The following is a 21,593-nucleotide window of genomic DNA, read 5'->3' as shown; positions in this document are numbered from 1 at the left end:
GTTCTGCCTGTGTTTGCGTGGGTTTCCTCCAGGTGCTCCGGTTCCCCCCACAAGTCTTAAGACATGCGGTACAGGTCAATTGGGTAGGCTAAATTGTCCGTAGTGTATGACTGTGTGTGTGGATGTTTCCCAGAGATGGGTTGCGACTGGAAGGGCATCCGCTTCGTAAAAAATGTGCTGAATAAGTTGGCGGTTCATTCCGCTGTGGTGACCCAGGATTAATAAAGGGACTGCGCAGACAAGAAAATGAATGAATGAATGAAAAGAAGCTTTTCCTCTAATGATAAATTGTCGAGAATGTTTTCTTTTTTAGTGCCCACCTCTGAGTTAAGCGAATTTCAAGCTCAACATTTGAGAAATTTCCTCTCATCAGGCTGCACAGAAGTCTATAAATTCCCTGAGCAACAATGGTTTCATTAGAGCTGAGTCAACACATTTCTGCTCTGCTTTTCCTCTCAGGGGTTGTATCAACACCTTTAGAGCCCTCAGAAGATTGTTTTTTCCCCTTTCCAGCTAAATCTTGCACACTGGATGACTGGTTTGTTTTTGCAGCTCTTAAAATATGTAAAGATGCCAAAGCTCACAAGCTAAACGTGCACCAAGTCCGTCCTTAAGCTATTTGATCCTACATTGTTTATTTTCTCAGATCATATCAGCGTTTTTTCACTAGCTGCTTGGTTATTTTCATCACATAACATCCAATGTGCTGAAATTATCTGCAAAGGACTTCAGAATCCTGGTTTACGGCATCTCCTGAGGTTGCCTGAAGGAGATGGGAACCACATGCATCTCAAAGACTTGTCACATGAAAAGTGCTTGCTCTCTAATTTTAGCAAAGGAATGGTTAGATGTTTTTGTGTTGTATAACGGCTTGTCCTGCTGAGAAGGACTTGGGTCACTGTTTTCCTGGGCTAAGGACGTCATCCAGCTGGTGCAGGGGGAAAGGGTAAGGCTTTTGGGAATGATTTATGAGATGTTCTGTATTTCTGACGTTTTAAGATAAAGAAGTGGGAGTTTCGTTCTTCATGTCACACGCAGACAAACAATGAGGCCAATTTTTTGCAGCTCATGTAAATGCCAGATATTTGACATACTTTTTTGTATATTTTTAATATGATAATGATTTTAGATGAAACAATTGTTTATATTTTAAAATGTTTTTATTTGTATATTTTTCTTTGTTTTAGTATTTTCAATTGCTACTTTTATATCATTTCATTTGGCCAATGTTCTAAATAAAAATATCATTAATGTACACTAAAATATAACCCCACTGGACAACAGGGTTTAGGATCCACATGCAGTTTATTAAGAAGAGTAGTCAGGCAGGCAATGGTCAAAACAGGGACAAACAGATGCATACAGAGAAATCTGAAAGAGTCATCACGCAGATGGTCAAGAACAGGCAGGGAGGATAAACAGTAAAACAAGGCAAGGGTCGAACACGGATGGACTAAACACAGGAACTGCTTAGAAATGTTACAGGGTGTAAACCAAACAAGACTCAGAAAACTCTGTGTGTTTGTGTGCTGTATATATAGTCCAAGTAATCAGTCCTTGGTTAGCTCCCAAAGGTGTGCGTGTAATCAAAGGAGAACTGGAACAGGTGTGAGTGTGTGGTGCATGACAGGATTTTTAGTTCCTTTGTTGGAAGATTTGTAGTTCTCCAGTGATCTGTATGGACTAGATTTCTGGTGATTGTGACACTGGGTCAAATATGGACAAACCAAACAGTTGGGTTAAAAAACGTAATTCAACTTTCATTTAAAAAAATTAACCACATTTTGTGTTTGTTGTTGTATATTTAACCCAGTGCTATGTTTAAAGCAACAGCATTTTATTATTTTTTATTAATAGAATGTATAAATGTATTTTTGGCCCTGGTAGCTTTGATATCATTGATATATTGAAGATCTGATTCCCAAATTGGGATTTTTAGTAACATTTTAGTAATATGTTCTGCATATATTTGTTTAATTAGTGTATTTAATTTTTATTCATGTTTATTCCAGTTATAAAAAAACTTTTATGTAATATTTCATGCTAGATTTATGGTTTTAGTTTTAGTTTTAAAGATTCATAACCCCATTTTTTGTCTCTGTGTAGATTAGATAATTTTCCAATTTTTTTATGGTCAAAAATAACATTTTGTCTATGGCCGTATATGATCATTCACAAATTTCATGGTTTTGTTTTCAATATTTTATGTTTTAGTGGCTTATTTCAGTTGAATTGTGCACAACACCTGTGTCCAACAAGGCTCATTATGGATACGTACCACTGTACACATTTCTACAGAGTGCGAAGGAAGCACCAAGAGGTACATTTTTTTGCCGTTTTTGTTTTCGTAAATCCACCAGAGGTCACTGCGTTTGCTTTTAGAGATATCAGCTGTTTCTCAATATGAGTTCTGTAGCAATCTTGAGTCCTCTTGTTCTCGTGTAACGTCATCATCAACCACCAAAATCCTGTTCCAAAACTCAAGACCCCAAGAACGGAGGACATATGAAAGTTCCCGGATGTGTTCTTGTTATCGAGGATGCACCGATGCAGACTTGAGCACTGAACTTGCTCTAGAAGTTCCATAAGTCATTGTGACTGAATAAAAGAGGTGGGAAGCACAGCATTTTATATAAGTTTATAATTAAAGTAATAACTCTAATTTACTTATCTCAGGAGTTTCTCTAAACCTGATGGTGAAAGTAAATATCAACATGAAAATCTTAATAAGGCATAAACAAATTAAGGGCTGAAATTTGTATTAAAATCAGTTTTATTTGTATTGTGCAAAGTATACTTGTAAGGTTTTTGTGCATGTTATACATATGTTCAAAAGGGACAAAAACACTTAATTGTTGTATGAATGCTGTAATATTTAAATAATTTTCAGTTGAAAAGGCGTGAAGGTCATGTGACCATAAGGAAGAACGCAGCATCTCATTTCTCGCATGACGTGTTCGGTGTTCGGTGCTGTCTCCCAATTTTCTTCTTCTGACGTAACCTGGCAAGACCGATCTCCACAAGAACGCAAGTCCATTCTCTGCATTCTTGGAGTTGAGAAACGCCCTCAATTTTCTCTATTGTAAATCCCATTTGTGCCTTCAGTTCTTGCGTAAGTCCACCAGAGGCTGCTGTCGACTGACCGATAACCCCACCCACCCCCTTCCCTTCGATAGTGTTTTCAAAAGCAATCAAACAAAAGAAAAAAGTGGCTGATTTTTACCACGTTTTCAGATTTTGTCGCAATCAACTTTGCTCTGCGTCTCAAGTTCGTTGTTGTACGTGGCGAACCACTGGGCAAACTAGTAACAGTGGAAAAGCTGCTACACGGAGGTAAGCGTTCAGCTGATAGCACAAAAAGAAAAAGAAGCTGGCTGCGGCGTCATATTACCCCGTAATGTTCGCTTGAAGATGAAATGCAGCCATATGTACTTCTGGCTACATAATTCACTCTCTCTCTCTAGAAATGTATACGGAGGTCACAATTCTCAATAAGCCTGTGTTGCTTGTTTCTCTCTTACAAATGAATTTAAACTATGTATCAAGTTTTATGTGTGCATTGCAGTATATTCTGGCCAAATCGTTTCTTGTATTAAGTGCAGAGTGAGTGTTAATTTTGGACACTGCTGCCACACATAGATCAGTGTCGGTGTGTTTAAGCACTGAAATGTACTGTTTATTCAGTCCTCACAGTACGACTACAGCTACACTGCTTTCAAGTCTTTAGGAAGAATCCCAGCGAAACCCAGTGGTTTTGGCAAACAGGGGCTCCTGACAGGCAGAACTTCCTGCTTGGTCGTTAACACATCATCTGCCTGTCTGAAAAAACAACAGGGTGGTCTGGAGACATTGGTGTCATCAGGACCACCTGTCAGGAAAAAATGACACCTTTTTTGCCTGGGTGCAACCTGTATTTTCAGTAAAATCAGGTTTTTAAATGAAAACCTAGTTTGGCTATATGACACAAATACAAGAGACAATAGCTGGGTTTTCCCCACCCTATTTTAATGCAAATTTTGATGTATCAAAAATGAGTGATGGAATTGGCTATTTTTCTAACAAAAAGTTCCTTTATTTACTAAATGTTTTTACGCTCACTTGATGCGGTTTTGGGCTTATGCAAAAAAGGGTTAATGCAAATAAACGGTGATGGAAATACATTTATCGAATAAACTCTGACATAACATTTCATCCACATCTAATCAGCTGTCGCCATTATGCCTTGTTTACTGTTGGTTACTAGGTTACCAATACTAAAATTAGCCACTTTAACAGCTTGATGAAAGCAAAATTAATTCACATTTCCCTGCTGAAAAAAGTGCTTAAACCAGCCTAAGCTGGTTGGCTGGTTTTAGCTGGTCCACCAGCCTGGTTTTAGCGGGGTTTTGGCCATTTCCAGGCTGGTTTCCAGTCATTTCCAGCCTGGCCTTAGGTGTCATGCTGGAAAACGACCAGCTAAAGGCCCAATCTCAATTCTATTTTGCTCCCCTACCCCTTCTCCTTCCCCCTTCCCTTTGGCCCTTAAAACCGAGGCTGAAAGGGAAGGGCTTTAAAATGTACCCCTATGAATTGGGACAGCACTACAGCACCAGCGCACGTCATCATATATCATCACAATCTTTTGCTTCATATATGAGATCAGACGATGGCGACTGCTGTAGTGATTCCAGCTGCTTTATTTTTTAGTATTTATCTTCAGGAAATCACTGAAGGCATATATTATGTTATCATAATGATCTAATGTGGCAATAAGAGCATAATATTTAACACAGTGGCCATATTCATCTATGTAAACACACCAAAAACAACATTAACATTATAGCAGACACTGTAAAAAGGCCATTCACTAGATTTTTCTGAAAAGGTATTTGAGTGTCACCGCATGTCAGAATGTTGTGGGACCGCTGTAGAGGAGTTGTGATTATGGATTATAGATAGCGAAATTTAGCGGGTTTTATTTTAGTGGGTTTTTTTAAGAGCATGACGCTAAAACACGAATGCGGTTATGAATATATTAAAACGTGCTTGTTTGTTGTAAAAATTCGTAATAATGACAAAAAATACTAATTTGTGGTTCTTCTTACTTCCGGGTGTAACTATCCTGCCGTTGTGGCTGGTGTATTCTGTGAAATTTTCTTACTCCTTGGTGTCGAGTGTGGTCCTGTAAAATCTTTGTTCAAAGGGGTATTCACCCTTTCACCTTAACCCTACACCTTCAAGCTAAAGAGAATTGGAACATCCCTACCCCTTCACGGGAAAACGCAAAACGAGTGGTAGGGGTAAGGTGAAGGGCTAAGGGGTACAACTGGGATTGGGCCAAAACCAGCTTGACCAGCCTGATTTAAGCTGGTCGAGCTGGTTTTGGCTGGTCATCTCCCAGTCTGACCAGCTAAGACCAGGCTGGAAAAGCTGAAAACCAGCCTGGAACCCCTCTAAATCTAGGCTGGTCAACCAGCTAAAACCAGCCAATTAGCTTAAGCTGGTTTAAGCTGTTTTTTCAGCAGGGTTGGGATATTTTTTTTTTTTTGCGAATGTTGTAAAGAGACAGAAACTGTTGTTGCACCTTGTATTAAATAATGATTTGGTTAATTAAAAACAAATGGACAAGCACAAAGGGTCCCTTAATGGTTTAAACATCAAGACGTAGAGCAAACGCCTACTCAGTGTCCACTGACCTAATTCCTAAACTTTATGTTTATGTTATTAAATCAACCAAACCTACATTTTGCTGTCTGATAGATTGTCATAGATTTGGTTTGAAAGTGAAACATTTTTATTCTCTTACACCGAAAAAAATATAGATTGGATTTACTAAATGTTTTAAAGGCAAGTGGTTGTAAACAATTTATATGGGGTGAATTTAAACAAACTTAATTTAGTAATGTTTACCTTCATCTGTTTGTTTAAATTCAGCTTATATCAATTGTTTGCAACAATTTGTAATGAATGTTTTTTTTCCAGTTTACCAGTCCTGCTTCTAACACAAACCCATATATTTATTGTGTTTTGCAGCTATCAGAGTAGAAATCAGTGTCACGGGTCATATGATCACAAAACCTCATGATTTTGTTTATAAAATGTTGTTTTCTGCTAATTCAGTATGTTTGGCAGCTATCATAAAATATCCAGTTTAAACAGGGCCAGAGAGATGTTTGTGCGTCTTGCAGTACCACAATTTGCTCAAATGACATTTGATAGTGAATAAATGTGCTTTTATGGACCATTTTTCCAAGACTGTTAATGATATGTTTAACAGTCATCATAATCCTAAATCCTTAAAAGTGTTTCATATTTAGATTTTTTAACCATATGAACATTTATATACATTTATGTATGTATTATATCATCTTTGCATCAAATTACAAAAACGAATTACCGCTTATGCGAGGTGTCCATGTGACTGAGAGTAAATTTGATGTTATTCTCTCCTGTGGCTGCCGTCATCAGTCTCATACTATTTTTTCCCCTTTTTCTGAAAGTCTTGATAACACCATTTTGGCATTTTTTCTTTCATTATTTTAGCAAACAGCATTGTAAAAAAAATTGTTGTATTCTCCCATTCACTGCGCTCTAAGTTTACCCAACTATGATGACTATTTCCTATTGCTGCTGAGAAACCCGGAAATGTGAAAACGGTCCATTCTAAAGCAAAATATTAATTTAAATTAACATCAAGAAAGCAACACAGGTCGGTGCAATAGTCAGTGGTTAGTGTGTTGACATATGGTGCAGTAGCACTTCAGGGCACCCCGAGTTCAAATCCCGGCTTGAGGACATTTCCTACCCTACCCCCTTCTCTCTCTCTCTCTAACTTCGCTTTCTGTCTCATTACTGTCCTGTCTTATAAAGGCAAAAATGCCAAAAATAAATCTTTTTAAAAAAAAAAAGCAACACGTGCAAAAAATTCACATATATTACCGTTGCTAATTTTGTTTAGGCTTGATGTTATAGTTAATGCAATGCCATATTTATATATATAAATATATATAATTTCTTTTTTTCTAACTGTAGACTACTTCACATTATTTCACAATGAATTTATAAAAAGCAACATACCCAATAATACATCGTTTTTTTGCAACAATGCAATTTTTTACTTCTTTTATGGAAAATCTGGGTAAAGAATACATAATAATGGCTTATACTGATAATTGTGGTTTAATAAGCAGTACTGCAATGTAAAGAAGGCACTTATGCAAGGTAGAAATGTTTGTTGCTATTGGAAATGTTTATTGTCCAGAAGTGGGTCTTTACAGACTGCTGGCAAATGTCCCATAGTACTTCATTCAGTGAGAGCAGTAGTCTCATCAGCAAACACACACATCCTGCAGGGAAATACTGCTCCCGATTGCCACTGAAGAGATTTCACTGTCTAACACAAGCAAATGATGAAGTGCGGTTTGCTTTTAAAGAAAGGGGCTACAGATGTAAAGGGAGAAGGGGGGCGAGTGTAGGCTTTGTTTTCACATTCACCTCCAAATAGCTACGCTTGCCAATTTTTACTTTTCAATAAGCATTTTTTTCCTGTGAACTGATTTTTCCACCGAGGCTGAGTACGCAAAAATGTTTCCTGGATTATTTGCGCCTTGGATTTCGGCTCCAAACAATAGACAGGAAGTGGGACTGTGTAGAGGGAAATCCTGGAGGTTGAGCAAGTGGAAGTGGAGATTCTTTAAATTCAGTTTTTAAAAGCCTCGTCAGACTTCTTTTATGTTTCTCTAAGGGATTGTGTAGGTGTGTTATAATGATATATTTTAATGTGTTATCATTTTACATTTTTATTTATTCATTTATCAAAGCATTTAGCGGGTCAGTAATAAATATATTGTAATAGTGTTAAATATTAATGCTGTGTAACGTAGAAAATGTTTAAAAAGCCTTTATTCACATGGCTAAATTTCTAAACCTAGGTTTTTTAGAAATTTAGCCATGTGAATAAAGGCTTTTTAACTTTTTCACTTTATTCGAGTGCCTTGGACTGATTCTTGTTGCTGTTTTGATGAATCCCTTACCCAAAGAGCACCGACCATACATTTGAGCTTACCCCAGAGCGCTTTTTGTTTGTTTTTTCTGGATTAATAGAAAATATTTATTTTGATATACAGTTTTATAAATTATAAATATGCATTTGAATTTTTTTTACAAATATTTTCTTAGTGTTGTTTAAAGCAGAGAAGATGAAGATTTCTTTAACACATTTATAATAATAATAGTTAATAACTATTTCCAATAATTATTTATTTACTTGTATTTAGATTAAAGGTACGATTACATTTTATGGCTTAACTAGGTTAATTAGGTTAACTAGACAAGTTAAGTTAATTAGGCAAGTTGTTGGTCAACATTGGTTTGTTCTTTAGGCAATCTAAAAAAAATTCTTAAGGCAGCTAATAGGCTAATATTGACCATAAATTATTTGTATTTTTTTTTTATTAAAAAACTGTTTTTTCCAACCAAACAAACGAAAAAAGACTTTCCCTATAAGATAAAATATAAATAATTCAACAAATAATATACATAAATAATATATCTAAAAAGATATGGCACTACCAAACATCACTTGCCTGTTTTTTTTTTTTCTTTTCTTTTTTTGGTTTGGTTTGGTTTTTAATAAAGGTAAATAAAGGCTTTTTAATTTTTCTTCTATTGCCCTCAGGATTCTGTAATAGATAAAGTTTTGAATATACGTTTTGTGGTTATTACAGGAGTATATGTGGTAATATGGGTGATGCGGTGGCACAGTGGGTAGCACTCTTGCCTCACAGCAAGAAGGTCACTGGTTCGAGCCTCAGCTGGGTCAGTTGGCATTTCTGTGTGGAGTTTGCATGTTCTCCCTACGGCCACGTGGGTCACTTCCCGGTGCTCCGGTTTCCCCCACAAGTCCAAAGACATGCAGTACAGGTGAATTGGATAGGCTAAATGGTCCGTAGTGTATGAGTGTGAATGAGTGTGTATGGGAGTTTCCCAGTGATGGGTTGCAGGTAGAATGGCATCCGCTGCGTGAAACATATGCTGGATGGGTTGGTGGTTCATTCGGGTTAATAAAGGGAGTAAGCCAAAAAGAAAATGAATGAATGAATGTGCTATTATGAAAACAAAATCGCCAATAATTTCTGTAAAGGAATATGACCTTTTCTGTTTGCGCATGTTGATTCTTCTCTGGAATGATTCATACGGGTTGTTTTGAATATTATCACCATTGTGTGATCAGATCAACAGTGCATGACTCATTTTCTGAACCGAACTTGTGTCCCCTCGCCAGGAAATGCAAGGACCCTTTTTTTTTCCCACAGTTAGCCAGCTGACATCTCCTAGTATCCATGGTAACATGCATCAATTGACCCATTTAGAATCAAAAGCATGAAAGGTTGTGAAGGACGCTGCAGCATTCAAGCCTGAATGGGACGCAAAGCAGGCCTTGCATAACCTGTGGTTCTACTTTGAGATGGAAAACATGACAGAAATGACACTTAAACTTGAAGTGCCTCATTATGCTTTTTTTTGTTGTTGTTGTTTTTAGATATTAGTAGTGTGTAATGTAGCTGTTTGTTAATGCAAAACTTCAGCTAGCAAAGTGCCCTGGATCATATAAATCTGACCCTGGATCACAAAAGGAGTATAATGTTGCACAGCTATATTTTTGGAAGAGCTAAAAATACATTATTGAAAATCATTTAATTATTAGGTAAAAATGTTTCCCACAAAGATATTTTGTTCCATAAAACTGTCAAAACATGTTTTTTGATTAGTAATATGCATAGCTAAGAATGGAATTTGGACAATTTCTTAAAACTTTTTTGAAAGATTTTCTGAATATTTAGAACTTTTTGAACTCTCAGATTTCAGATTTTCAATTAGTTGTGTTTTTGGCATCGTACGATGTTTAATGTAAAACATCGCGATGGACGATGGCATCGTCACCATGTGAAAAGGGGGTGGGGGGGGGGGGTGTTGATAGAGTGCGCGCACGTGTCTGAAGAGCAAGGAGGGATCCGGGGGTGAGAAGGGTGCGCGACTTAGTTGATAACCACGAGGGAGATGCGCGATTTCTGGGAGATTATCACTCGTTTGCGGGCATTATGAGTGCGAGTTAGAGGATCGCAAAGCCGGCTCAGCATTGTGTTGTCTATTGGCCATCGGCGATGGACGATGATATAGTCTATCGGCCCAACCGTAATTCAGATATGCCAATTGTTTGGTTTGCAGTTGTTAGCAATTGACCAATCACAGCAGACTGGGCCATCTGACCAATTAGAGTAAAGTCAGAAAAAACTCAGTTTTTATCACTCAGCAAACCACTGTGGACACTGAGAGAAAAGAGCTGATGTTGCAATTCATATACTATCTGTCTGAGCCAAGAAAAAAATATTAAAAAACAATACAAACATTCTGTTATTGGGTGCATCAAAGAACTCAAGAATTTCCATTGAGTCCAAGTCAATGAAGCCATTGTAGTATAATATGTCCTATTAGTAATGCTAAGCCACTTCATTTATTTCTTTAAAAGCAGTTTTCTCAGTATTTTTCTTTTAAAGCCTCAGAAACTAGATGTGAATAAGACTATTCGTGAATGTAAAGCTTATTATGTTTCATATTATGTATAATTTCAAAAGATTAACTCTAGACTGTTTGAACAGTCAAGTGTGAATTACAGTTTGAACTATCTGGTTGCTAATAGATATTTTTGACATTTTGTATGCCTAGGATGCCTTATTTTGTTGTTTCTGCAGTGTCAGAAAGCATGTAATAGCTCCGCCCTTTTCTTGAAGGCAGCAGCTCATTTGCATTTGAAGGGACACACTTGAATATGGCATGTTTTTGCTCACACCTAAACAGGGTGCAAATCTGACAAGCTATAATAAATGATCTGTGATGTAGTTTAAGACGTTTTAAAGGTAAACTGCAGTCAATTTTTTTCAGATTTTCTGTATTAGCGTTTCAGATTTCCATTATAATTAAAATGTAAATGCATGTTTTTATATATTATTTATAAAACAATATATAATAATAATAATACATACTGTAGATATACACAGATAAACACACACAGATAAAGTATATTGTATTCCTTTAATTTAAAGTGTGTTCTGCGCACTATTGGGAATACAGACCTGAAGACTCAAATCACAATAAAATCCCAATTAGATATTTTCATGTAATTGCACAACCATTTTGGCTTTTATAAAGCTTCAAAAAATGTCTTTTATTGTAACAAAATTGCATAAAGCTGCAAATTTTAGTTGTTGTTTATTCATTTTCAGAAATGAAACTTTATGAAATAAGTATGTGTGGCATTTTCAGGTAATTTTAACAAAAGCATCATAATATCGATAACCTATGGTCACTATAAGCATGATTAGAAATGTTCATATCATTACATCTTCACTTCTAATTCTATAAATTTAATATAGAGCTCCATTAAAAACTGATCTGTATATCCCAGACCTGTTTGCATGTCTTTGTCTGTGCCCTTGTGAATGTTCTGTGGGGATGAACCAGGTCATCAGTTTCGAACAGAAAGCACATGTGCAGGAATTCCAGCAGACTTCGCTGCATTTGCCCAGTGTCAATCGAAAGTAGTGGCAGACATTCTGGCTCACTGAAAGAGGCTCAGTGGAACTCCATGCTTTCGACCCTTCAATGTAAACAAACCAGAGTGCTTAACTTGATGGATCAGGGCAGCCACTTCTAAACATAGTCATCTCATTTGTTGAATGTAGGGCACTGTGTCTAGGTGTCTTACACAAACTGTCAGCAAATGAGACTTGACTAAATTTCAGTGCATGCAAATATGTAGTCCTGTTTATCCTGACATTTACTGGTACTTGATGTTGAGGGACTGGCAGCTTTATAATAGATTAATCCACAACAATAGACTGAAACTTGTGTATAAAATACATAATTACTAATATTGGCCAAATAATATATATTTTAATTGCAACTGAACAAATAATGCTTTAATGTTGGACAGTAACCAATATAGTGCTGATGAGACATACCAAAATCTATACAATGTTATGTTACAATTATTAATATATTTTATGGCATTCTGTAATATTTTAAACATACATGTTTTTTATTGTAGTTAACGTGTTAGTGATTTTGTAGTGTTTTATTGTGTTTTATATATGTCTTTAGAGCTTTAATTAAGTTTTAGTTAATGAAAAATGTGATATAAAAAGTTTATATTTCCATTCAGTGAATTATTTCATTCAGGTAATGACAATATATTTATGGGGGGGTTATTCGTGTAATTTCTTTAATGTTTAGGTTTAGTCAAGCTTTGTGAAACAATGAAAAAAGTTGACTTAAATTATTTAAAATGACAATAAATTTGTATTTTAAAGCACACCTATTGTCCACAGTCATATTGGAGTGATATAAACCGAACAAGTCTCGTTTTTTAAATGACTGACGTCAAAATAGGACCCAAACCCCAGTGATTCTGAGGCGCACCGCAACAAGATGTAGGAGTGCGTTTTTCCCCGCCCACCAAATTGATTGACAGGTGCCATGTCTCCATAATAACATGTATACACATGTCCACAGGACATTTTTTGTAAAACTGGGATTAAAAACATGTTACAACTCACTGTAATCAGCTTCACCTCAATAACAATTTTATAACTTTAAAACATTTTTAAAGCAGTGCATGTTTGTAATAGAGTAAAATCACTACGTAATTTTTAACGGCTATAATCATCGTGGCAGCATGGTGTCAGTGAATGCGCATATGTGTGTGTTTGTGTGTGTACTGCAAACAGCATGATCAGACTCAATATTTCAGAAAGGCTTGAATAAACTTGACCGCAAATACATCAAGTAAACTTACTTGGCACTTTTGAATAATGAGCTGTATTTCAGCTTCATCCATGTCTGTTTTTTATCACTGACTGCTGTTTATCTGATGAAATTGAATGAGAAGCAGACATGCACGTTGGAATGGTGCACAGGGAGAACCAGCTCATGGTGTGATGTCTAGGTGTCTCCACCAATGCTGTCCAGGAATGTGCTGGAAAATCCAAAAATCTGTACTATGTCTAGTCTGTACTATGCATTAGGTTTCAGGCAGGACTGTGATACTTGTACACAAAAAAAAAAGTGAAAAAGTCATGACAACAAATGTTTTTTTTATGTTACTTTAACCTAATTTAATGAGTTATTCAAGTTTCAACTAAATTGTTTTAGCTATACAAAGTTTAATATAGTATATTACTAGTCAGTTTTAGACTGATTTAAGTTGAGATGACTGCAAAAGTTCATTTGATTCAACTAAAAAATGTAAGGCAGGAAGATTTTGTCACAGTGTAGTCATTTTATTTGTAAATCTAATGTTTCTTGTTTTAAATTTGCCAAACAAAACATTTTTAGCAGTGTATAAACTATTTTTATTGGTCATGAAAACTTTCGTCAGTGTCTTTTAGGGCTGCAAGATATTGGACAAATCTAACATTACAATATTTTGTTATTCTCTGTAATATTTTGCGATTATGAATAAACTTACACCAGATGATTTGAATTTCTCTGTTTGGAAAGAATAAATCATTTTAGATTGATTGGGAGGACTCTGTATGGAAGTGCATCTGCATAAAATGTAACAAAAAATTAAAAGCAAAGATAAATACAATAAAGAAAAGTTACAATTGAAACAAACAATGATTTATTGTTGTCTAAGTCTAGCGGTCTTCAGGTACAGTAATTGAATATCAAAAATAATAATAATTTAATAATATTAATCATTATTATTAAAGGTACAATTGATTATGCCTGAAAATTATCATACTGTCAGAGGCCTTAAAAACACATACAAATGCTACATTATAATCCAGACTCAACATTGCATATCCTTTGACGTGAATATAGCGAATGATTACATTGCGACATCAATGCTAAAACGATATATTGTGCAGCCCTAGTGCCTTCTGTACTATTTCATTCATATTGAAATGTCCCTCAAATCTCTACTTCTTGTCTTCACAGAAGTCCTGATTAAAGTCCAGGTCTTCGACAACAGTGACTTGTCACCTCTTAGGGAATCCACAGTCCAAGTGTGTGGAAACCAAACAATCCTAGCATCCAACCTTGTGGGAGAAGATGGGATTGTCACACTTACATTCTTGTACCGGCCAGGAACATGGGTCATCGTCACTGCATCAAAGCATGGATTTGTCACGAACTCCGCACCATGGCATGCCAGCCGTGTCCCATGTGAGTACTTCCTATGCATTTTTGACATAGTGTCAGGGGAAGTCTGGAGATTATAATTAGAGACAAGAGTATTTGTTTTCATTCTGAAATTCACACACATTAACCCGACTTCCTGTCAGACCTGCTAGAGCATGACCAGTTGGTGTTTATGGGCTTCACTGGAATCATGTTAATCCCCTATTAAACATGAGATGTATAGCTTAAGCATTTCTCTGCAGATTATAAGGGTCCCTGCTTTTAATCACGATGCCCCAAATTTGATCATATATTTATTTTTACTTGTTTACTAGAGTGATCATGTGCAAATATTAGAAAAAAAGATCTAGTTAATATTGTCATATTTTAGTTACAGTTAACCATGGCCCATATATTTTTTAAATGTATGTACATAGTAAAATCTTGTTGTCAGGGTTTCAAGAAGGTAAGGAGAAGGACTCAAGTGCAGGAACTCAAATGGGTTTAGTAATAATAAAAGTAAAAAAATCGAGAAAAAAAAACAACAACCCCGAGGGGAAAAAACATAACTAGCACAGGCTTGACTGGGCTTGCAGGGAAGAGTACGGCTGGAGAGGACTGGACATGACATGAGTAGACACTGGAAAGAAAGACGACAAACTGGCACAGGGCATCAGACAAGAGGGAGCTATAAGCAGAAAGAATTAACAAACAAACAGGTGAACTGCATAATAATGTGTTAACAAGGAGAGTGGGACTAAACAATAGACAGGAGAGCACATGACAAAGACAACAAAAGCCATGTGCTCACGAGAAGACAGGACTTGAACACACAGCCAATGAGAGAATTCATTAACCGTGCATTTACATGAAACACGACACTAAAGCATGCTAAGAAACATTCTCTTAGCATGCTAAGAGAACATCACGCTAAAGCGACCAAAACAGCCCTCATACAAAGACATATTAGGCCCCGTTTACATTGTCAGGTCTTGATGGCCAATTCCAATTTGTTGCCTATATCTGACTTTTTTGCCTGTCCATTAACTGGTTCTTTTATTTGTGACCCATATCCGATACATGTGTTTACATTTTGCATACAATTTACGACGTTGCGCATGTGTAAAGGCCGGTTCTAGCATCTGTGCCACACTAGCCCCGATGGAAGAAATTGTCTTGCTTTTAGCTCTGCGAAATATGTAAAGTTGGTTTATATATGTGTCCTCCACCATTCAGAGAAATTTGTGGGTACAAGAGAGGTCTGGTGGGAACAAATTGTGTCGACTGACCACTGTCCTTTTCTATGTTTCCTCTGTTGTTGTTTTTTACAGCGTCTGCATCTCTACACAAACTTCTTCTCCACTTCTTTTCCGTCATTAAACTGCGGAGGATTACTACATTGTCACAAGTTTAATGACGTACAAAACTGAAGACCTCAATAAATTTGATCTGCCTGTTTACATGGTAGTCGCATTGTCACATATCATATTTATATCTGATTTATTTCCACAAATGAAGGAGGCCTAAAACCGATTTCTGAATATCCAATGCATGCATTTTTTTGTGTTTACACGGTCATAGAACCGATCCGATCTGTGTCACATACGATCAAAAAATTGGAATTGGGTGACATTTACCTGACAGTGTAAACAGGGCTTCTGACAGACAATGACGGAAAATGAAGGAGCTGAGAAAACTCAAGCCAAGCATAACATACAAGACATGACAGGACTAGTGTCTGGACTCCAAAACAAGAATTAACAAGACCCAAGTGGCAGAATCCTGACAGTTGTACAAGAAGTACTGCAGTTTTCCATTTTAAAAATGAGAATTAGCCGTTTTGAAATCTTGGTGACTTTTGTAACTGACTGGATTTTGGCAGTAGAGTAGAGGATATGTATGCAAATCCAATTAGGTTGATTGGTGCAATGCTTTGTGGGAGTTGTAGTCTAGGTGAATTGCAGAGGTGCAGGATGGAGTGCCATCTAGTGGAGCTTGTGGCACACCCACTGTCAACTCAGCTTTAAAGGACACCTATTTTACCCCTTTTTCAAGATTTAAGATAAGTCTTTTGTGTCTCCAGAATGCGTCTGTAAAGTTTCAGCTCAAAACACCCATCAGATTATTTATTATACCTTTCAGAACATTGGAATCTTCTGCTCTGAACACTATGTAGTGGTTTTTGCTGCCAGTGCCTTTAATACTGGTTCTCCCCGCTCACCGTTTCCACGTGCCTGTCAATTTCCACCTTGCCTGCGTCAGATAAACAGCACAGTGACAGTCTAACTTTGCACTGTTTTTGCATGACAAATGTGACAAGATACATGTTAATATCCACTGCTGTATGGACATCCTTTATGTTTATGTACAAAATAAACCAGGATTGAAGGGTCTTCTTTTATAATTTTACTGTCATGCGGCTTTGTTGATAAGGTAAAGACGGTAAAATTGCTGTAATTGATTACAAACATGCACTGTTTTAAAAACGATTTAAGCTTGTAAAGCTTATTCTTGATCACATTTCATGATGATTGATGATCACAGAGCGCTGAACAGATCTTTTTACCCCAGTTGCTTTGCACGCGTCCTGTCTTGTGGATATGATTATATGTATAACTGTGAAGGCATGTTAATATGTGGCTGTCAATCAATTCGATGGGCGGGGAAACCAAACTTCTACATCACGTTGTGGTGGGCCTCAGAATGGGAGGGATTTGGACCCTATTTTAATGTCAGTAAATTTAAAAAGAGACTTATTGTGTTTATGTCACCCCAATATGGCAGTGGACACACTGTACCTACACACACTTCTGTCCAAATAGCTTACAAAAGATATTTTTTTGTCATAGGTGCCCTTTAAAACACATTTAAAGGATTAGTAATACAACACCTGTTATTAATTACGCACTCTCATGTTGTTCTATTCTCCTGAGACCTTCGTTCATTTTCAGAACACAAATATGATGTTTTAGATGAGCTCTCTCATCATGAATAGACTGGAACAATCCCAAGACATTTTAAGTCCAGAAAAAGAACCAAAAGTATTGTCAAAACAGTCTGTGTGACTTCAGTGGATCAACTGTAATCATACGAAGCTCCTAGAACACTTTTGTGAAGCAAAAACAGAAAGAAAAAAAAACTACTTTGTTTGACAATGTATTCCACTTGAGGTTAAGTTGTACATTTAATACAGACAATATAATGCTTGTATATTTTGCTGCTAGTACTAAATATTGCTTGTAGTAAACAAAGTAATATTTACAGTGTTTTTTAGCACAAATTCTTCCTGGAGCTTTCTATGATTACGTTTAAATATCTGAAGTCACATAGCATGGTTTGGCAATGCTTTTGGTTGCTTTTCTGAAGGTCTTGGTACAGTTGATGTCTATGGAGAGTCATTCAGATTCAAAACATCTTACAATGTGTTCTGAAGATGAACAAAAATCTCAGGGTTATCTTAGTAATGAACTTGTGAAAAAAGTTTGGGTGAACTAACTCTTTAAGGTAAGCATATTATTAGCTTATTACCCATTACATTATTGTTTCTAGTGTTAGCATGGTGACATTTCTTTGCTCATGGCCTCAGTGAACTTTCCGAAACAGATGAGTGATTTGCGATCTGTTGGCTACATCCTATTATTTAGATGAACCATCCAGATCTGTAATCCAGATGGAGCTTTGCACACAAGTGGACAGGAATGTTAAACAACACTCATTGGGGTGTGGAGTGTGCCGTCCTGCGTTGTGATACCGAGCAGCTGCTCGGAGTCGGGCCGCAGATGATCATGTCCTCTTTTGACTCTCTTGCACCACGATTGGTTTAATTCTGTTTGCTCAACAGCGTGCCCTCCACCGGCCCTCTCTCCACCCAAACCCCACCCAGTTATGCGGTCAGACCTCTGGGGAGGAGAGGCAGTGAAATCGTGTATTTCATCATAAAGCTGTCTGTACGAGCAGCTGGAAGCCACTTAACCAGTGGGGTTACAGTTATGGAGGAAGCCAGCAAATGCGGCTACATGTCGTGCCCGAGCAGCCTATCTGGTGAAGGAAGGCATCTGTAGTATGACATTAGCCTCTTGGGGGGGACATTACACACATTCCCATTGAGTCACACCAAATTAGGAGATGCTGTCCGAAATGTGACAGCCAAAAAAAATGTGGAAACACAAAGCCTTTGCTATTAGATGTTATACATATCAATTTATAGAATTCAATTAGAGAGTACATTGCTATGGTTTAAGTGTTATTATTAAATATTGTTCAGTATGATTTCATTGCCAAGACCAACCCACCAATATTTGTTCATACCTTTATATGCTTTTAATTGACCGTTATATTTTTAAAAGGCAAAGTTCCTGTGCCAGTAAGTTCAAATTGAGTATCAGGATGGGGTTGGTGCCAGACAGGCTGGTCTGGGTATTTTAGAAACTGCTGATCTACTGTGATTTTCACACAGAAGGGTCTGAATAGAAGACAACCAATGAGCAGACTTTCTTGGGGCAAAAATACCTTGTTGATGCCAGAGGTCAGAGGAGAATGGCCAGGCTGGTTCAGTCTGATGGAGAGGCAACAGTTACTTGAATAGCCATTTGTTACTACCAAGATCCGCAGACGATCATCGTCTATTCCACGCAGATGAGCTTAAGCAGGAGAAGACCACGCCGACAATACTCCTGTCAGATAAGAACAAAAAAAGTCTACATTTTATACAGCATTGCCAAAATTCGACCATAAATGATTATACAAGAACTTTTTGATAACCTATTGCAATATAAATTTACTTTGAGAAATAGCATTTCTTTAATTAGCTCTTTTTTAAAGAATAATTTATTTAGTTAATGACCATATTTAAATTAAAAAAAAAAAAAAAAAAAGGTAATATATAATTTTCCTGATCTATTTAAATGTAATTCAGGGTAAAAACCGTTGAGTTTCAAACATTTAGACCCAATCCCAATTCTATTTTTGTACCCCTACCCTTTTCCCATCTTATTCCCCTTGGCCCTTGAAACAGAGAGTAAAGGGGAAGGGCTTCAAAATTTCCCCCTAAGAATTTGTACAGTACTACAGCATCTGCACACGTCATCATATGTCATCGCAATCTCTTGCTTCATATGAGATCGATGATCACAACTACTGCAGTTTTTCCAGTTGTGTTTTTTTTTTGGTATTTATATCCAGGAAATCACTGAAGGCACAATATCATGTTATCATAACAATATAATGTGGCAATAGGATCGTAATTGTACTGTGTATTTACACTGTGGCCATATTCATCTATGTAAACACAAGAAAGCAATAACATCATAGCAGACACTGTAAAAAGGTCATTCCCAGCCACTAGACTTTTCTGACATGGTATTTGTGTGTCATCTATTGACAGTATGTTGTGGGACTGCTGTACAGGAGCTATTATTATGAATTATAGATAGCGAAATTTAGGAGGGTTTTTTTTAGCATTTTTTTTTAAACATGATGGTAAAACACGAACATTGTTATGAATGTATTAAAACATGTGCTTGTTGTAAAAAAAAATCAGAATAATGACAAAAGTTACAAAAAAATTGTGCATCTCTTTACTTCCGTGTGCAGCCATGTAGCCGTTGTAGATGTGTATTCTGGGAAGTTTTTGTACCCCTTGATTTCTAGCGTGGTCCTGAAAAATCTCTGTTTCAAGGGGTATCTAGCCCTTCCCCTTATGCTGCGTTCACACCAGACATGGAAGAAACATCAAGCGCGAGTGATTTACATTTTAAGTCAATGCAAAGACGTGAAAAACATCTTGCAACGCGATATATGCGAATGAGGTGGCTTGAATGATGCGATTTATGCAAATGACTAGATTCGTGCAAATGAAGCAGCGCGAGTTCAAAAATCTGAACTTCAGCTGACATTCGTGCCCCACTAACCAATCAGGAGCTTGCAGCCAATGAGAGAGCAAGATACAGGACGATGAGTTATAGAAGAGGATAGACCACAATATCAGGAATATGGATTTGGTTCCAACTCTTTTGATTGGACCCATGAAATGGATAAAAGTCTAGAAAAGCATTGGGAGGATCACCCATGTCTGTTTGGTTCTTTATCTGAGCTGCAGCACATCGGGGTGCCATTTTCATACTCGTATTGAAACTGTGATTTCACACATGATCTTGCGTTATTCCTTTATCAGTTCTTATGCACATTTGCTTGTGAAATGTGGTTTGCATGCCAAACATATTAGTCAGCAATTTGTCCTAAAGTAAAGTTAATCAGTGTGTAAGTTCCTGTCACTGATCCATTGTGCAATGTGAGCACAGCAGCAACTGAATGTTACCACAGATAGTCATAGAGCATGAAAACAACTGTGACCATGCAGTGTGAATTCAGCGAAAGGCTCCATTCTGTGCATTCACACAAGTGCTTTGCTCTAAAAGCAAAGTAAATCGCACCTCTATATGTGTAATAAGAAGCAAACGCTGACTAAGGAGTGCGGATTTAAACACAGGTTTATCGATAATAGTCAGGCAAGCAATGGTCAATGTAAGAACAAACAATTGTATACAGGCAATCCAGAGTTGTGGTCGGTAATCAGGCGGCTGGTCAAAAGGCAGGCAGCATACAAAGTAAACAAACGAAACAAAGTTCAAGCACTGAAGGCAAGGCAAGGAAAAAGTGTTGTAATGTTCGCAAACAGTATAACAAGACTTAGCAACTAGTTTGTGTCTGCCTGTGCTGTTTTTAAAGTCCATCTAATTAGTCTTTGAGCAGCTCCCAGCTGTGTGAGTGTAATCAATCGTGATCTGGAACAGGTGTGTGTGGTGCATGATTGAAACTTGTAGTCCATATGCCAGCAGATTTGTAGTCCGTTAGTGATCTGCACAGGCTGGATTTCTGGTGATCGTGACAATACGATACAGATAATGCAAATACTATTATTGTGTTAACAATATTTTTTTATATATTGTGCAGCTCTAATTAAAAAAATTGCCTGGTCTGATGTGTTGATGAGTCTACATTTCAAAAGCAATATGTGGAAAGCCAGAATTTGGAAGGACATTTCAGATTGCTGGTGGTGATATAATGATCTGGGGGATTTTTTTAAAATATTTTAGGTCTCTTAGTACAAACGAAGCATTGTTAAAACACCACTGCCTACATGAGGTTTATTGCAGATGATGTCCATCCTTTAATGACCATCTTGTGGTGGCTACTTTTAGCATGTTAATGCACCATGTCTTATAGTAGATTATGTTTTCATCTCAAAATCATCATGACAGTGGGTTAGCTGTACTCAAACGGCCTTCACAATCAGAGAATCAATTTGGATGTGCTGGAATAGAAGGTCAAAATCTCTTAGGAATGAAACATAAATACAGTACAATTAATATAATAATATTTTTTCATATATAATACAGGAAATGTGTCCCTTGTTGTATTTGTATCTTCGT

The 21,593-nt window shown here is 36.9% G+C and overlaps 1 protein-coding gene across 1 annotated transcript in view; it reads left to right on the top strand.

Moving 5' to 3' along the window:
* The window catches only part of fam171a2a (family with sequence similarity 171 member A2a), a 67,159-nt gene that overhangs the window by 16,832 nt on the left and 28,734 nt on the right, over nucleotides 1–21,593 (top strand). Inside the window, exon 2 of the mRNA XM_679189.9 lies at nucleotides 13,981–14,208. Within this exon, the coding sequence (XP_684281.2) occupies nucleotides 13,981–14,208 (228 nt within the window). The remainder of the gene's footprint in view (nucleotides 1–13,980; nucleotides 14,209–21,593) is intronic.

Source organism: Danio rerio, chromosome 3 (genome assembly GCF_049306965.1).
Source record: "Danio rerio strain Tuebingen ecotype United States chromosome 3, GRCz12tu, whole genome shotgun sequence".
NCBI lineage: Eukaryota > Metazoa > Chordata > Actinopteri > Cypriniformes > Danionidae > Danio > Danio rerio.
This window is presented reverse-complemented; position numbering and strand designations above follow the sequence as displayed.